This window comes from Megalops cyprinoides, chromosome 12 (assembly GCF_013368585.1).
Source record: "Megalops cyprinoides isolate fMegCyp1 chromosome 12, fMegCyp1.pri, whole genome shotgun sequence".
NCBI classification, from domain to species: Eukaryota; Metazoa; Chordata; class Actinopteri; order Elopiformes; family Megalopidae; genus Megalops; species Megalops cyprinoides.
Window position 1 is genome coordinate 32,087,913 of NC_050594.1, and position 19,809 is coordinate 32,107,721.

General features: G+C 43.2%; 1 protein-coding gene across 1 annotated transcript in view; it reads left to right on the forward strand.

Moving 5' to 3' along the window:
• The first annotated feature begins 1,421 nt into the window (after positions 1–1,421).
• Positions 1,422–19,809, forward strand: part of slc35f4 (solute carrier family 35 member F4) — a 38,765-nt gene continuing 20,377 nt past the window's right edge. Inside the window, exon 1 of the mRNA XM_036542706.1 lies at positions 1,422–1,775. Within this exon, the coding sequence (XP_036398599.1) occupies positions 1,526–1,775 (250 nt within the window). The 5' untranslated portion in view covers positions 1,422–1,525. The remainder of the gene's footprint in view (positions 1,776–19,809) is intronic.

Here is a 19,809-nt window from a genome sequence, read left to right on the forward strand (position 1 = left end):
CTTTCCGTGACTGTTTACATTAAGTAGGCTATGTGAGACGATACATACAATGCTCACCTAAAATCTGTATAATTATAAAATTATATCTGTATAATTAAAATTGATAGTATAACGTTCTCTGAAATTATTCGGGAACGCAGCTGAGTTACAACATTGTGCTCTATAACTTCACTTAGCTGTTCGTTCTCAGAGCGTTCTCTTCTAGTCCCTTAACTCGGCAGCACCGCGCCAGACAGTACTAGAAAAATACGTGTATCACTCTGATCAGCCAGAAGCTCCACCACCACGCCCAGCCAAGTTCTGTCATTTAAACAGTCAAATTCAACTCATCCTACTAATAGCACCACAATCGTCCGAATACAGTGAACTCCATGCTTTAGCTTTTATTTTAATATACCTCCAAATGCTGGTGTTTACATTGCTGGTATCTTTTTTCATCAGGATGTTTCTTAATGCCTTTTAATCAAAAGACACTGTTTAAATCATATCTTCTGTGTTGAACGTTTGATCGTAGAGATATTTTCATTTTCAGTTCGAAAGAAAAAATGTAATAAATTAAAAACGTGTTTTTTTTTGTATTTTAACGACAGGTATTATCACTCTGTTATCCTGTATCATTGAAATCCAATACACACATCTTCCATTATATACTGTAGTAACGGTGTCACATGACACACCAACTGTAATGGGCGCGAAAACAACGGAATCACGGTATGACTTCCATTTTAGACACAATAAAGCCTACACAAGCAAAAGGAAACACAGGTCAGCAATCACTCTAACAGCGTATGCCTGCCGATGCCCAGGGCTACTGAACTGGCAGGCGTTCATTCTCCAGGCATCATACATTTTTAATTACAAACAATAAATAGAACATCACCAAACAGCCTTATTGTATTATAGTCCTGAACAGGCGCATGCAAGAGAAAGGTATCAACAAATCAACTCTCACAACACTTGGATGAAGCGACTGAAAGCTGACAGGACACTGCTCTAAATGGAAACTTGGGGTGTCAGGGCATTTTGATGAAAAATTACATGTATACATATATATAATTTATTTTTACAGAGCAGATAATAATGCTCTGTATTAATAATAGTTTGTTTTTTTTATTATTCGCTATGGGGTAACGCTTGATTTGATCACTTGATCATTTGTCCATCTTTTGTAAGACATAATTTGCCAGTCTAGCTTAGTACAAAAAGAGGTTGTGAGATTGTGATACACAGTATCACCACAGATATTCAAATATGAAATTATGTCAATTTATCGAAAACGTGTGCTTTCATTCTCCTCAAACATTTGCGTTGCCTTGCCCTTGCTAGGTGAAAACAGCACGCCCTCTGGTGTGCAACATTAGAAATACACCACTAGTATCACACGTTTCCACGCGCTTTCCTGGCACAATCCGAGCATCGGTGTGGTGGAATGTGTCCCTGGCGCTGTGCTGTGATGCTGTTGCCACTGACGCTGTCTGCATGGTGAGTGCACAGCCCCTCTACCCTTACCTGGCTCGGAACTAGGATGAACAAGACCGCTGCTGTTAAGGAGGGCGGTGACGGTGGCGACCAGCCCTGCATTCGCCTGGAGCCCCTGAAGACCACGCACCTACCGGGCAAAGCGTCGCCGTCCCGCACGAAGATCGACTCGGACAACCGCCCTTGTTACAGAGACACCATCAGAGTAACGACCAATGGGGTGCACGATATCGAAGACAGGATTCTGAGGATCACTGGGTACTACGGTTACTACCCGGGCTACTCCAGCCATAGAAGTAAGTCCTCAGCAGCTTTCCAAATCCAACTATTATTGCTAAGTGAAGCAACAAAATGATGGAGTTAGGGCCAACCTGAGTGGCAGATTTCCCAAACAGCTAAAGCGGTTAAGCTGTTCGGTATGCTACTCAGACAGCAACAATTGAGCATCTGCGGTTTAAATAATTAGCATGGAGACTAGCAACTGTCTACACTACTGTGGGTACGATGGGAGTTATTGTATGAGTGTTAGAGTGCAATCTGTTATATTGTGTATTAACATCAATGTTCAAGAATAATTGAGTGGCAGCAATTGTTATCAGCTTGTCTTCATCAAAATAATGACATAAATATTATAACCTTGATAATAACGACATTACTAAAAACGACAAAAACAGGAGAAACATCATCATCAGCAATTGTCATTATTATTGTTAATAATGATAATAATGATGATAATAAAAGTATTATCATTACTGTAGACATTATCCTCATCATTATTGTTGCTATAATTTATTCATATTCAAATTTAACATAAATCCAATTATCCATTTTATGTTGAATTCTGAAGGTATGTTTAAGGCAGGTAAACAGTCACTATTTCCTTTCTGAAATTCACAAACAAAACGACCCAATACGAAGAACTGCAGTGCAGTTCAGCAGGGCAGCTGAACACCGAATCTGTAAATCACAAATATTCTCTGGAAAAGCTATCTGAATTATTTATCCAAAGATCACTTAACTTCAGAGGTATCCACTTATATCTGACAGTGAGAGATATGTGGATTACATTTTATATTAAGTAAGGTAGGTAATGTAATGAGAGATCACACACAAAAAATTATTATAAGGACATATCCTGGGGCCTAAGAAATATGCCTTTTGGAACAGTGACCTGTGCCTGGTGCAGTTTCAGTCAATATTTGTGCTTATGTCTCTTAATTTAGTTAGGGGAAAGTAAAAAAGCAATTATCAAGTAATAAATATAAGCAAAATATCAACGCAAATATAATGCCTTTGCTCTAGAAACAAAATAAAAAGGTAAAAAGGAATGTACTTATTGTTTGGTGATACATTTTTGGCTTTCAAACTTTATTTGTGACAAAAGACATTCATTCACCCTTGATATTCAGTCTACTTTATCTGCAAATAGCCTTGGCCATCCAGTATCATACAGAGGTCTGAGATAAGGAGACCCCTGAGTGCTCACCTTTGTTGGCGGATGGTCTGTTCAAGCTACTGTAAGTGAAATGAATCATTCCTCCTTCCTTCAGTACACTGAAACAGGTGGGGCCTTTCCCTGGCTAGGAAATTGGGAATGTCAAAAGACAAGAGTGGAAAATGCGAAGTGCATACACGGTAACAAAAGAATGTGACTGCGTTACAAGGAGTGTCCTCACTCTTAGAACGAGATTGAAATTTGAGTGGAGCCAGCCTTCAGTTACTAATCAGGCACACTAATACAAAGATCATAACATGTTGCAGTGCAGCTCGCTGAGTGTATGTGTACAAGCCAGTGTGTTATATATTTGGTGATCTTAATTTGAGAGCAGTCTATTATTAACTGTATCCGGGTGTCATACCTTACTAATTAAAATTGCTCTGTAGTATCAAGCTTGCTCTCTTTGATTTAAAAGTGTGACATGGTAACTGTAGGTAGATAATCAATTAGTCAATTGATAGACGTTTATTTTCCAGTGGACATACATTGTGCAGAAAGAATCATACATAAAAACACAGTTCTACAAAAAATAAATAAATACAAACACAACCAGTCATAATTAAGTAGATAATGATATAAAATACAAGGACTCTTCAGTAAAAAGTGACTAATGAACCAATAAAACAGAAAAATAGTCACCATCAGTACATCCATGAACTGGAGACATGAGAGGATACTAATGTATTTACATTTACATTTACATTTATTCATTTAGCAGATGCTTTTATCCAAAGCAACATACAAAAGTGCGTTTAGTGGGCAAACAACAGGTACAAGGGCAAGATGTGTACAGGTCATACAATGCAGATAGTGCTGAAGCTGAGCACAAGGTCAGTGTAGCAAGACAGAGCTAATCTGATCTAAGGATACATATATCAAATACAGTCACTGGAGTGCATGGAGTGCTGTTATACTACCTAGGCAAAACGTGCTACAAATACAACATAAGAGATTATGATACAAGTATGAGCCAAGAATCTAGATTTACAAGGTCAAATGGCAAGGGTGTCAGTCCAGGTAGAGTCTGAAGGGGTGTGTCTTCAGCCCACGTCTGAAGGGTTGAAGTGAAGGAGTTGTTCTCTCGGGGGGGTGGGGAGTTCATTCCACCATTGAGGGGCAATGATGGAAAAGCGACATTGAGAGGAACATGGGCCTTTCGTTCTGTTGGTGGGAGGAGCGAGGCGTCCGGATGTAGCAGAGCAAAGTTGTCGAGTGGGTGCGAAGGGTAGGATGAGGTCCTGGAGGTAGGTCGGGGCGGTCTTTCTTACAGCAGAAAAGGTGAGGGTCAAGGTTTTGAAGCGGATCCTGGCTGCGACCGGGAGCCAGTGGAGGGATCTTAGTAAAGGAGTGACGTGGAAGAACTTTGGGCGGTTGTAGATCAGCCTAGCAGCTGCATTTTGGATGAGCTGCAGCGGCTGAATGGTGCAGGCTGGGAGGCCCGCAAGGAGGGCATTGCAATAGTCCAGGCGGGAGAGCACGGTGGCCTGGACAAGCAGCTGGGTGGGGTAGGTGGTCAGAAAAGGGCGAATCCTCCTGATGTTGAAAAGAATGATTTGGAGGATTAGGGCCGAGGACAGGTCAGAGGCTCTATCTCTGTCACCGCCAGGAGTGCCGTTTCAGTTGAGTGCCTGGGTCTGAACCCAGACTGGTGGGGATCCAGGAGGTTGTGGTGAAAGGGAGATGGTTAAGTACAGCACATTCAAGGGATTTGGATACAAATGGCAGGAGGGATACTGGATGGTAATTGTTCATGATGTATGCAGTCCACTGCATCAGTGCAAGTGAGTAGGATCTTTCTGTATCATTAAGCATCCTCACAGAGCAAAAACCATTCCATGATGGATGCAAAATGTAAAATGTTTTCTGAGATGATCTGCAAACTTTAATTACGACAGCAGAAAAAAAATTGCTAGCACTTTCAGTGAATGTTTTATAGCGCCAGTTTTTATCTATGAGAGCCTTGAGGGATGACCGTTCCCTACACTGTAATTGATTTATAATCTTCAGTATCTAAATTCTTCGAAAGACATTACATTTTTAGACACAAATTGCTTCTGTGTGCAAGTAAATTAGCTTATAAAGTAAATTTGATTACAGCACTCTGATAAGCTTAGCACATTCTATCAACAAAGGAAGATTAAACGCTCTAGAATCTTAATAGTGAATATGAAATTGTTACAAGCTGGCATTAAATGTATTCTCACAACTGACATATAGTCTGTACTCTGTGGTCATTTGGGTTGTGTTTTTCTACCTTAGAGACATTTTTCTAAGAATACTCTGAGAGCCATGTTTCTTCTTGGATGCGTTTAGATGAGGTGGGATGTCATGTGGGGTATTAGTGTCCTCCCACTCTGTATGTTCTTGTTTCATTATAGCCATACCATCTCCATCACACATATAAAAATGAATGCTGAACCTGCCCTCACAGCACACATACACACACATTTATGCACACATGCACACAAGGCACGTACACACATGCATGTGTACATGCACACAACACACATATGCATACATGCACACGCACACACACACACACACACACAGAGGAACAGGGATAGACACAACAGGGATCAAGCTTAATGCAACTCAGGGGCATCTTTGGAACCAGCATGCTTTTTTCCCAGATGAATGCTATGTATGCAGTCTTGTGCTCACCTTACCCTGGGAGCAGCTTGATGGCCAGTTTTCCTGGGTTGGAAATGTTTCTGTATGGCCAAAAAGCTATCCATAAAGTTTACAAATGTTTCTGCATGGTCAGAAGGCTGTCTGTACAGTTTGAAAATGTTTCTGTGTGGCCAAGAGTATACCATAATTTATGGAACTGCATACTGACATGAGAAAACAAATGCATATGTTGTCATTGTAAATTGTTTTTTTAATTGATTCACTACATGATTAATATAGAATACATCAACAACTATATTTGGAAAGCTCTGTTTCAGGTTGTTGAGGAATATAGATCCTCAGATGTAATCCATATTAACCACACCAAAATAACTCACATTTTCACCTTGATCTCATGCTTCCTGCTACCCACTTCCTGCTACCAGTACATTTCTTGAAGGGAATTAGTTTGAGAAAAACATTCCACCATGCTACCTTCACACAGCTACAATCACAGTAATGGTTCTGGGTTGGAGATATGCCAAAGCTTCAATTTAAACACCCCTTTATTTCCATTTGAACAGTGTAACATCAGTATCACTATGAACTAGCTTGCTATTAAAATGACTGAGTAACATGTCTGCTGGTGTTCCAGTCCTTGTCCATGGAATGACACATGTGCCCGTGAAAGAAAGGACAGTGAATATGTATGATCAAGCACAGCTTCATTGCCTGCGTACCAAGCACCATGATAATGAGGTTAAGCTCCCAGCTGAGTATCTGAAGCACTCATACCTTTGCACATGATCTGGCATGGACCATGTGCTGTGATACAGCCACAAGAGAAAGTCATATCAATGTCATAACAAACACAGCCCTCTGAAAAATCTAATTTTTAGCAGTGCTGAGGCAAGTCAGCTCACGACCAGACACGCAAAAGATAGGGGATACGTGTAGTGATGTTATGGGAGGGAGCCAGCAGTATGTTGCTGGCTGGAGACATGTGAAATGCCTCACAGTGCGGCAGTAAGTGGGAGGGGAGAGGGGAGGGGACAGATGGTTGGCTGAAGGCATTTGATTGACAGAACAGATGTCATACCACTGGGAGGTAGGCTACAGGGGGGTGGAGCAGGGTGGGGGAATCTAAAGAGGGAGGAGATTGCCATCCAGATGCAGCTTGTGCAACTCTCAGAGCGCAAACAGATGAAAATCAGCTCAGACACCACATAGAGTGCCCCCCCCCCCACACACCACCACTGCCACCACCACCAACAGAATGAGAAAAGATCAATACCTGGCTATTTCGAGCTAAAGCCAGACCATTTAAATCATGGCACTGGTCTCTGATATGTCAAAAGTGGGGTGGCAATGTAGTATAGTGGTAAGGAGCAGGGCGTGTAACCATAGGTCGCTAATCCACGATTGCCTCAGTAAATATCCAGGTGTACAAATAAGTAAAATTGTAAGTTGCTCTCGATAAGAACGTCTGATAAATGACAATAGTGTAATATAATGTAATCTCTCTGTCATATAACTGGTCCCCGAGCCCTTGAAATGTGCCTTTCACTTATGATCGAAATCATGTAATGATTGACCTCAACTCCCTAGGGTACTAAGGCCAAGAATGTTAGAGCTTTGGAAGTTCTGTTTGTGACGTTATGTAAACGCAATGTGCAGAAAGAAGAGGTTGTGCTTTGATGAAAAGGTAAGCACTGAACTGAAGGTTCCTGCCGCGGGGGCTGGTGCAGCATTAGGCTTCATCTCCATATCCATTAGCGCTCCTTAGTTTCACTCTGAGAGTCAATGGCATTTTGCCTCATGTGCAGGTTTATGTGTGCCTTAGCTGTTACATAAAATCTAATTTAAATGAATGAGCACTAATGTAATTTAGATCTATTGGAGAGAGTAAGGAAAGTGGGCTTAGTGCAGTGCCTGTAGGAACAGAGACATCAGTTCAGAGGATGGTCAAGGTGTGAAAGATGTTAGTTTTGGCCCATCAGTGCTGTTTTACCCAAATACAGAGGGAGGAGATGACAGGTCCCAGATCAGTGCCTCAACAGCCTGCTCCTTAGGATCCACTGCATGCGGTGGTCTTAGTTGCAACTGACTTAGCTCCTATTGATTGGTTAGGTTTGATTGAGCTTTCAACTGAACACTGATCTGGATGCGGCTCATCGCCTGCTGGTAGATTTTTGTGAAAGCAGTGTGGTGCAGCAGGTGTGTTTGAGCAGAAAATTAAAGGGTGTTCGTTCAGCTTGTTTGTGATTACCAGTGTCCTGTAAACAAACAGTGGTGGTACCACAAAGTAGCACTGAGCTTCAGTGAAGTGCTCAGTTGGAGTAAAAACACGCATCCCCTGGGGGACCTCATGAACCAGCTGGAAGAAGGAATCTCCTAGTTCCCCCCCCCCAACATTGTGGCCCTTACAGTGGCACAAGAGCAGCCACCGCTTCCTTATTATGTAATTATCCTTTGCGCAATCTCCCTCTGCATCTTATGTAGTCATCCAATGTCGAAAACTGCGAAAACCGCGCCCCCATATCTTCCTGTGGACTGTTGCCTCAAGCCATCAGACTGGTGGCTGCTGGTCAGACAGAGCTGTAACGGAGTCTGTGAGGGCGGACGCTGCATCTGCCTGGGCTCCTCAGCATCACTGCTCATGTCAGTCTGACTGACGACGCCATTGAGTAGTCTCAGGGTTAAATGAAACATACAGAGATCCCTTTCATTCCATATACTGAAAGAATGACTTGCTCAAAGCAGAAATGATTGTGTTGGCTGTTGGCTGTTGGCTGTCAGTTTTTCCACAAAAGTTGATGAAACTGCGGAGCCCGAGCTCATTGGGTAGGGGAACAGAGGCTTTAATGGGTACTTTGATAATTTATTTGTGTGGTTCCAGCAGCAAAAATAAATAAATGTAAATGTAAATGTAAATGTAAAAAGGTTTATGTTATTGAACTGCTAAAACAAACAAATTTATGAAGCCGGTTACAGGACATGTTGTTATGCCACACTTATGCCAGGCCTCTTGAGCCAAAGCAATATAATTGCAGTCCTAACAACAAAATAGGCCTTTACTTGCGCGTGCAGCGTTTGTGACTGGTGGAAAGCTTGAGCAGTGTTAACACAACACGCAGCAGAGCGTCATGGGAACTCTGAAATCTCTGAAGGGTATTGGCAACTGCCCTCTGGTTGGTGCTCTTATGTGCACAGATATGGGCTCTCTACCCCGCCCTCCCACCTCTTCACTGTCTCCCCAGCATCAGGCACAGGGGCCCAGGCAATGCCCTGCCAGCATTTCTGTTATCATCCCAGCTTACATATTATCCATTTGCACAACTTGATATTTTGTGAAGAAATTAAAGTTAAGCCTGAAACCACATACTCAGTCTTCAAACCATATGCACCAGCCAGATCATTGCACTCTGCAACCTTGGGGCAACTGACTGTCCCCACCTGACAGGGTCGTGCCTCTCAGTCACAATGCCTGTCTGTGCTGGTCCCCAAGTGGTGGACTGTCCACAGGGGTAGGGACAATAGAATCACTGGCCATCTTCTGACGCAAACTGAAGACCTACATATTCAGACTGCATCTCAGTTCTCCTTCAATCCCCATTCCCTAGCGCCTGCTACTTGTACTAGTATTACATGGTCCTTATTTACTTACAGCATCACCATGTGTTAAGGTCATCGTGATCTAGTGACATTGAGATATATAGTAGTGTATATGCTTAACAACTTAGATAGGCATAGTTTTCTAGGCTGTCTAGTTTTAGATTAGCACAAGTTAAGTTGTGGTAATGCTGGAATGATGTTGTGCTTGTACCCAGTGGTCTGGGAGTGTTGCTAGCCTGGACACTGTTGCTCATAGAACTTGAATGGATACACTTCTGTTCTGTTGTGCTGGAAGTTGTACTGGAAAGGAGCATCTGCTACATGAATGTAATTTACTGTAATGCAATGTAATGTAAATGCTGCCTGGGTCAAAGATAGAACCACAGCTCTACAGCAAGGGCTCGAATCCAAAAACTCTTTGATTTTAACTGCCAGAAACCTCCACCTGGGGTTTCCACCTTTTTTGTGGTCTTGGGCTCTCACATAATAGCCGAAACATGCTATTTGTGCCATGGCTGTGATACAGTTATTTAAAAGTTCCTTTAACAGTTTTCATCATGCAGTATGGGTTATCAGAGACAGCAAGTCCTCAATACCACTCTCCATCTCTGTGTCTCTATGTTTCTCTCATACTGTTCATCACTGAGAAAAATCACTATTGTCCTGAGTGCCCTGCATTCAAACTCCACTGTTGCTGTGCATGAACGTTTGAAGTCCTCCTCTCTGGGTTGAGCTGGAGCTGAGTGTTACCACAGGGGAGGATGGCTTTTTCAACATGAATCTGTCTGAATTCCCATAATTGCTGTCACATGTGGTGGACAAGTAAATGTCTCAGGGTGGGACAAGGGTGATATTTCATCTGGGTTTGAGTGTAAGTGCACATGGTGGCATGGGTGTGTCCTGTTGGGGCCTGTGCCAGTGCGAGGGAGCTGAGATGCACCAATCAGGGGAAGGTACAGCTTACCCAAACGACCAAGAAATATTTAAAAAAACATACATTATAAAACAATCTTTCGAGCAATGACAGGATTTGTTGTGCTTGAATTGTGACATTTATGGTGTCAAACAAAGAACATACACAGTGCTGGGCAGTCCTAATGGGTGTACAGCACCTTGTACACAGATGAGAGAGACTCGCCTTCTCCTTCACCGCCTCCCCTCTGACTTCAGCAGAGCTTGACCTTCAGAGCCCCAGGGGAAGAATTGACTTAAGGCCCTGGACACCCACACTGACCACAGGGACCAGTATCACTGGAGTCACTTACACATAAATTCACCTGGGATTCAATACCTGTGAATGAAACTCAATGTTACTCTGCATGCAGCAGACAAAAAGGGTAAAGATATTTCTCTCATAAGATAGGACAGATGGGGCATACTGCATATATAGAGAAAATGCAACCTTTTGCTCAGTACAGTAGTCTTAAATCTTAGTCAGTTTGGCAGTAAAACTAGTGAGTTATTTAACCAATTCCCAATTCTAAACAGTCACGTGACTTTCAGCCAGAGGGTGTCAGATATTCAGTCCACATTGGCTGCCTCGTTAATTTTGTAATGAAGCCAGCTAATTAGTTTCATAGAATGTGATGTCATCACAATGGTATGCACTTGAATTTAAGACTAAGGGACTTCCAGAGGCTGTCTGACAAGGTCCTTACTAATGAGGCACTGCAGGTCACATCAGCAGCACTCAGCCCTTGCCATTGGGGGCTACAGGGGTTCAAAGATCATCCAGTCCTAATCACCTCACTGAAATAGTACTACAGACCCTAATCAACTACCAGCTGAAAGATGCTGTGGCAATTAAACCTGCAGTATAACTGCCACAGAGTGGCTCTCTGTTGGGTCACCATTTTTATAAATTAAAATAGCACAATTATGCACTTTATGACCAGGGCATCTGATTGGTATGTTAATGAAGTGATTGATTAATTTAACATATGCTCTTATTCAGGGCATCGTGCAGGGCATTGGAAATCTCAGTGCAGAATGCAAACAGCAAATGAGCAAGTGCAAGAAAGCAATGGTCAGGTGTGGCTGTGCAGTGGGGCTGGGTTGGTTTGGCCTGTGGTTTTGAAATGCGAGTGGTGAACTAGCTGCAGTGATGTGCAACCTTCCCACAAGGTCGCGCTGAGGGTTGGCCGGGCCATTTTTCCAGAAAGCCTGCATAGCTTGGATAACTGAGGGGAGGAGCGGCAACGGGGGAGGGGGTGGGATGGGGTAGCCAGCCAATCAGGGGACAGCGGGCCTGTAAATCCATGGAGATTAGCCCTGGGAGCTGAGAGATTGCCTGACTCTCTCCTGCACTCTCCTAAATGTCATCTGTGTGCCTGTGTGAGTGTGCGGGTGTGTGTGTGTGTGAGTGCATGCGTGCATGGGTATGAGCACATACATGATGCACACAAGCCATGTACCTCACACAAAGGAGCCTCTTTTTCCGTACAGACATCCCTTTTCACAAGACCAAATTGCTTGGGCCATTTCTGACAAGGTGGAATCACATTTGTTAGAATCAGCCTCGACAAGAGCATTATCCATGTTCCTCCCCATCCTCAGAGATCCAGAAGAATGTTAGGCTGTAATGAGATGTCTCCTCAATCATGTCACTCTGCCCACGATAGGCAAATATGAGGGAAAAAACCATCAGAATAACATCTGATTCACTGCAGTTCATCTGCATGTATTTCATCCATCATTAGTGATAAAATCAATGGGCTCATGGAAATTACTTTGAGGAAACCTTGTCTGTCTCGGAACCTAAATTATAGGAAGCTGGGGATGCAGTTTTTGCCAGTAATACAGCTTATTAGCACTTCTCTATTCGAGTTTGTTGTTCTAATTCAAATCAGACGTCAAGATCCTCTCAACCAGAGAAAGTTATTAACATCTTTGGTACTAAGTGCTTCCTCTTCAGTTCTCTTTTATAGGCGATTCAGGAATACACTACTCAAAACAGACAAGTTGGATAGTCCCATTTCAGTCTGTGTCTGTGTCCATTACATCACCTGCTGGTCACATGATGGCAGAACCATCAGAGATAAGAGCAGTGAGATTAGCAAGGTCCAGGGATGTGAACATCCCTGTAGTTTCAGTCCCACTCAGAGGAGAGACCGAGACCAAAGGTCAATCAATGAAATGTTACCTAATATAGCTCTGAAGGAATAGCCATAGGGCTTCTCTGTGTCAATTACAAAGAGACGGTGCAAGTTAGAATAGCTACAACAGTGAGGTGTAGCAAGGGCTCGTAGCCCAACGGCTGCCTGTTCAATTGCTAGGGTGAGAAGTGCTGTTGTGCTCTTGAGCAGCATACTTAACCTGAATTGCTTCAGTAAGTATCTGGCTGTGTAAGTATATGATATGTATATGAAAATGACTATGAAAGTTGCTCTGGATAAGAGCTTCCGCCAAGCAAGTGTAATATGAGATGAATGAATGAAGAGGAGCAATTATGCTATGATCACATAGAGTGAATCACTTAGAGTGACATTAAAAAACAATGAGATGTGTCCAAGCTGCACTAGTTTGTGAACAAAGAGGTTCCAGATGCAGTACCTTACAGTGATATAAAAGTAAGATATGGTATGATTTGCTCTTGAGAGGAATAAAAACATTACTCTCACTAAAAACAAAAAAACCCTCCTGTCAATGTCTATTAGCTACTCATGCACACGGGGGTGTTGCAGAGGACCATGCAGCGTTTCCAGAACTAGAGGAAATACTGGCACAGGTAAAAAACCATCTCAGGCTCTGGACTAAAAAAAAAACCTTGACAGAAGCTTTTCCCAGGCAGCTGCACAAAGAACAGAAATGAAGTGAAGTTCCAGCAGCAGTCTGCTGTCTGGGATACAGAAGAATGGGAAAATAACTGAAGTCAGACTTAGGGCATTGATTCTGTTTCCCAACAGCTAAACAGAAACAGGTCTTCAGGCTGGGTAAGGCTGTTGTTTGCTGCCTGCATCACACCTACAAATTGGCTGCCTCCAAGAATTTTAGCCACATGCCAAACAACTGGGACACAGCCCATGCGGACAGGAACCAATGAGACATTACATGTGATGGGGATGGGCCGTGTCTGTGGAGCCTGGTCGATGCATGCAGTTGCTCTTCAGGAGAAACAATCTACGCTTAAACCTGGCAGCTTGCTCCTTTAGAACAGCATGGATCTGTACCTCAGACCCACTGTGGCCCACTGTTCCAGCTCACAGGGTCCCTCCCATTGGGCCACAGTGTATCAATGGACCTGCTGGCTGCAGTGTGGCCAGGGCCTCAGAGAAAATTTTCGGCAGAAAGACACAGCCAAAAAGTTGACTGAAGACCCAGTGGTTTAGGCAGAACTTTGTCAGGAGATAATTTTTTCTTATTTTTGGCATATTTCCATGATTTATAGGTACACTAGTGTGATATAAAAGCATCAAATTACTAATTCTTCAGATAATTTGATTAAAAAAGTAAATATATCTTTGATTTCTGTGTGTAAACATCACCAGGATACTGCATGAGTCTCTAGATTTGGTCACAAAATCAACAACATACAAATTTCTGCACAGAAGATTATATCAGACAGAGCTGTATTATCGCCTGCCTCTACCCAAGGGAAAAGGTCTTGATGAATAATGCACCAGTACTCTGACATCAAAGGCCTGCTAATATCTATAATCAATTAGTACCAATCTCCCTACACGTTAACTAATGGGACAGTGGCATCAATACCAACATACCTGATAATTACACCCAAACTCCTTTTCATTCGCCATCCACTCCAGATTACAACTCATCCTATATAAAAAAGCACACAGTACACACTTTTCCATGAAGGCAGGCATTTATTATGGGAATGTCGGGCACAAAATCGGCAAGCATCAATGACAGTCTGGTAACAGAAAACCATAACATCCCTAACCCTGGGCAGCAGTGCCCCTCTCTGCTCGAACGTCTGCATGCTGGGTGGCCTTCACTGCTTAGACACTATGTCCCACCAATCCAAACTGCTCATCACCCCTCTTGCCATTGCCAAACCACTATTCTTAAGAACCTGAAAAATAGAAATGACCTGCCCTTAGGTGAATGGCACAGGCTAATGATCGCTTCCATTTCATTTTTATTTACAGTGACAGGCAGAAACAACTCTCAAGATTTTGAAAATACATATTTCTCTCTGAAACATCTGGGAACTTAAACCATGTTTGGCAGCCGTCTGCCCTTTTCAGTACACAGCTCAGGGCTAACAGGCCATCAAGACACCAGCAACACTCCCTTTTCCCTACTCTAATCCTTTTTTCCCACAATTTAGTTAAAACTTTTGTTTTAATTTATTGACTCCTTTTGTTCCACTGTCTCCCTTGTCATCCCATTCTCAATCTCTGCCCTTCTGAACCGTGCAACAGTCACTCCAACTCATGAAACATGATCCACCTGAATGTAATGCTGTAATTCAGCTTTCTACTCTGTGTCAACACACAGTGTGTGGACATCAGTGCTGAGGGAACTGAGCTGGGGCGGAAGGGAGAGGATCACTGGGGGGCACAAATCAAAGCAGACATCTTCTTTACAAAAGGAACTCCTTTGTAGAAATTAATAATTTCAACATGTTCAAATTAAATTGGATGAATAAAAAATGGCCCTTTAAAATACTTTGAGCAATTTCACAGTTTAATTATCTGTCTTTCTTGTCCATCAATTGAAATAATAGCCTCTTGTGAGATTTAACATGGTGAAGATGGATGTGCCATTTACATTTACATTTACATTTATTTATTTAGCAGACGCTTTTATCCAAAGCGACGTACAAAAGTGCATACAGTAAGTATAGCAACAGTACGGGGACAGGATGTGTACAGTTCCACAATGAGACAGTTCTCAGCTGAGAGCAAGGTCTGTTTGAGGGAAACCTCAACAACAGATCTCCCCCTGTGGTGACCACTTTCCCCCTCCTGCAGCAGACCCATAACGCTTCCGCTCTCCTGCTCTCCTGCTCATGTTGGGATGGCATATGGAGATAGCCTTCACTGAAAGGAAGATAAAATAAGAGTAAATACCCCGGTACAAGCTCCAGCCAGTGACATCCATCAGTACCCTTCTGTCTGACAACCAGCGAGGATGACGAGCTGTTTCTAAGCTGAAGCTGGGTGGGAGAAAGGCAGAGGGAATGCTGTGTGTATCTATGGAGAGGGGCATGGTGCAGTGAAGTGGGGGGCACAGGGCAGGACAGTAGTAGATGCCCTGATTTAGGGTGAAGTCCACATTTGATACACTATCCTCTTTAAAAAGCTGGACATTTGTTAGATAACTCAAAGTAAGCATCTACCTCAAGGATGCTGTAGCCACACCACTTTGCAGCTTTCTCTTGCTTGATAGCTGAAGTTAAGCAGGTCTGGACTTGATAATCTTTGGATGAGAGACTACCTTAAAAAAACTAGACTGTTGATGGATGTGGTGTTGTTGGGCCAGTAGGGGGCAGTATTCACTCTTGGCCATACATGTGTACTGAGTCTTTTGGATGAGCAGTAACCAAGGTCTTGACTCACTGTAGTCAGGATCCATGGCATTTATCTGGTTCTTTCAACCTAACCATCTAATAAGCCCTCTGTTAAATAAACTCTCCACCTCAGCTGATTTGTGGTGAACGCTCTGGCGCAAAATGGCTGCTGTGCTCCACATTGATGGCAGCTGAGGTGTGTCATTCCCCCTTTGCTGTAAAGTGCTTTGAGATTCTTGAAAGCTGCCACATAAATACAATAAATTTTTGTTATTATTACATTCATAGTGTCCCCCACTTACACGAGTCTGCAACCTTTAGCTTTCAAGCCTGGCTTCTCAACCCAATCATCCTAAACACTGGGACAGAATGAAGGAGGGGTATATCTCACGCACTGTCTTACTCTCTCCCTTTTAGCCTGCTATTTTTAAAAAGCCCTTAATGGGACGCGGTGCATTTGCTTGGATTGGCAAACACTGATGGCTTCAGAATATGCAGGCGATTGAGAAAAACAAGCCAAGAAACAGATGCAGCATCCTATGGACTGAGGTACCTACACTGCAGACCCAATCTCTGCCCCCCCCCCCCCCCCCCCCCGTGTACTGAGTCACAAATGCACATCAAACAATAAGATACAAAAATACACCCGAGTGGAGAAACCACTCAGCCACTTGCTCCTGCGGGCTGCCACCATGCTCCCAAGCTACCCACTCAAAACAGCTTCTGCTAAACTGAGCAATTAGATCTCTGGAGAGAACAAGCTTTAAGCTTTATTTATAACACAGGCCTTTCATAAAAGAACACTAATAGTCATCATACAACTACTATTATTCTGAGGCGGGTGATGGGGTGCAGTGGGGGTGTAAGGTCTATGGAGCTGGCAGTGAACTACTCTTGAGGGGTGCTGACGTGCCCTTGAGCCAGGGGGTTCCTCCATCCTGTCCAACCCCTGCTGCTCTGCCCCCACACCCCACACCCCGCATCCTCCCACGTGACACTGGCTACAGTGAAATCTGGCATGATGGAGCGGCCTCCCTGTGCACCAGATTGCTGCAGCAGGAGACCTGGTTCTCACAGTGGGGTTGGTTGTTTCTGTGCAGTCCTGACCTCTGTAGTGCCCCCTTGTGGCCAGTGGTGAGCACCAGAGCTGCCCCCACCAACAGCTCAAGGACCATCTGATCCAGCCCTAATCCTCACCCCAGCTGTTATGTGACAAAAAAGATTAAATTGATCGAGGGTCAGCGTGGTAACTGTGTATTTGCAATCAGTCATGTAGCAGCAGTATTGATCAGGAATTTTGCCACTGAACTGTTGCACTAAAGTGGTGAGTTTGTATCTGCCATGGTACCTGGTTGTACCTTTGAGGTGTTTATCCTGATTTGCTCCAGTAAACAGCAAGCTGTACAAACGGGAGGAAACATGCACAGATAGGCTATAGAGGTGTCCCTGGGGAGGAGGATCTGCAGCGCAAAGTAAACAAATAAAAGCTACTTCTATTACAGATCCCCTGTGAGCAGAGCATCTGCAAAACGAACAAAACAAATAAAAGTGTTTTTTTTTTTTACTCATCCTCTGGGATTCCGCGTTTGGCTTAATTTTCGGCCAGTTTATTTGATCAACAGACCTCATTTCAAAGCATCATCAGCACGCACATGGGCAGAGTTGCAGGCAGTGCGTGAGATGTAAACAACGCGCCGGTGATTGATTGTCTTCCGCGATTTCCCTCTCGCCCCGCAAGGCTTCTGTGAAGTTTATTTGTGGTGATGAACGAGCGCGCCTTTCCTTGTTGGAGAGCTCGTTGATCAAACGCGCCTCGCTCCCCGCAAGTCCATGGCAATCTAGCACTGACCTCTAGTGGCCGTTATACGTTTTCTCAACGTCCAACAAAAAAATAAAACCAGTAAAAATGTTTCTAAATAACATTTTTGAGCAAGGAGGGCTGTAGCTTTGCGTTACAGAGCTGCCCATTCGTTCTGACTGGATGATGTCATGCGGAAGAGCCAGGGGATCGAAAGATATTTAGCATTTCATCACAAAAACAAAAATAAAACAGATGCTAAACTGTGATATAGTTCACTCAATGTCCACTAGATGTCACCGCTTTAATAGCAGTCTATCTTAAGGTTCAGCATTGAGTCTGATAAATCAGTCTCAACTCTAACTGTGGATCTCTTGACCACAATCAGCGCAGAGCAAGTACTCAGACATGTTCAGTACCCTCTGCAGTCCATTTTCGGCAGTGTCAAGTGCACCAGACATTCCTGTTAACTGTTTGAACTCACGTTGTTTTGAAGACAACATAACCTGCTGACACTCTACCTGCATCATATCAATATTTTTGATCTTTTATGACATCTGAACACAGCTATTCAGTAAGTGTAAGCATTAAATTACCAGTTGATTACAGTATTTTGTTTGATATTTTCTACAGGCCAAAATGTGGAAAAATAGAGGGGGAAAAATAGAAACTCCAAGAAATTCCAAGTAACTTCCCTTGCTTCATAAATCAGGAGTGTATATATATAAATAAATAACTTTATTTTGCCCTTAATCAAAGTTCATGTGAGTTGGCTGGAATGTCATACTTCATACAGCATAAAATATCACACAAATAATAATAACAAATACATAGAATATTTTTAGACATATTCAACAGAAAGTGGATTGGAGGACTGTTCAAAACATATGAAATATATATAAACAAGTACATTTAAAAGTGCAGCACATTAGCAGATTTCTTGCATGAGTGTAACAAATAATGTAAGAAGGCTACAAATGTCAGCATAGCCCTGGGCACCACCCGGTTTTTTCTCTGTTTAAAAATATGACATAAATAATATAATGAGTATTGCAATGTGGACTTGGCAATGTTATGCAAATACATACACATGAGATGTGGAAATATTTCATTGTACTATGTAGTGCAATATACATACCACAAATTACATTTATGGAAGCGTATATAAAAGATGTATCACATTCTAAAAAACATATTTGATATGTCTTTTCCATGTGCAGTGTACTACTTTTTTGGCAGTTTTGGGTGAGGTGTGTCCTGTGCATCAGTGGGAGTTAATGCAGGCATGAGCGGGGGGGTGGGGGGGGGGGCAGTTACCGTCCTTCCTGTCCCTGCCTTGAGGCCGATCATGGAGAGAGATGCATGGAGACAAAGGGCAGGCAGCCGGGGAGGAGCGTCAGGTAATCTGAATGACAAAGAGTCTGAAGGAGGAGGCCGTGTCCGCGCGCAGGGACAGCGCAGCCAGCATGTTGCCATGGTGCTGGTGGCACTGTTGGGAGGGGGGCATTTTTAAATATCTGATGCCTCAGTCTTGGAGGATAGCATGACACTGCCACAGTTGCCATGGCGAGGGCTGGGAGGAGCCAGGGCAGGTGATGGGCGGTGAAAGAGTGCTCTGCAGGTGTACTGACAGGCCCCCTAGTGAGTCACATCAGGGTACAGCAGTCCCCTCTCTGCACGTCTTCATTTAAGAGCAATTCATTTTAACCTTGTAACTGTATATGCTATGGCGTCCTTTATCGAGACATTGACATTGATGTGATATGAAGAGGCATCTGATAACCTTTCATAGACCACAGAGGACATGGACATGGCCCACAGTGTCATTTTGCTCTGATGAAGTTTGACTGCTGTTATGTGACTTGGCTCTGACCTCCAGCCTGGTGGAGCTATGGTCAGTGCACGGGACGTTGGCCTTTAGATGCCAATCACAGGTGGAGCACTCCAGCTCTACTGTTGAGCAAGGAATATTACTTATATCCTTTGCCCCTGTAGAAATGGGGTACAGGAGGTATGAATTTAACACATTTAAGACACAAAAACCTTCCCTTACTCACATTACATTTACCTTTCCAGGAAAACAAACAACACAATATGAGTACACACTGTGATGGATAAGACTGACTTCTTTCCTGCATGTCACCTTTAGCATTGTGAATGTCTCCTCCACTTCTTTATCTGCAAGACAATGAATATTAATCAAATAATGAAAGTTTGAAAGTTCATTTCGACAAAAGACAGCTGGAGCAGAGAGAGTCAATTCAGTGAGGTGACATGAGGTCATATGTCGTGCACAGAGTGAGTCTTTAATGAAGGGAGTTTTTATTTTTTTTT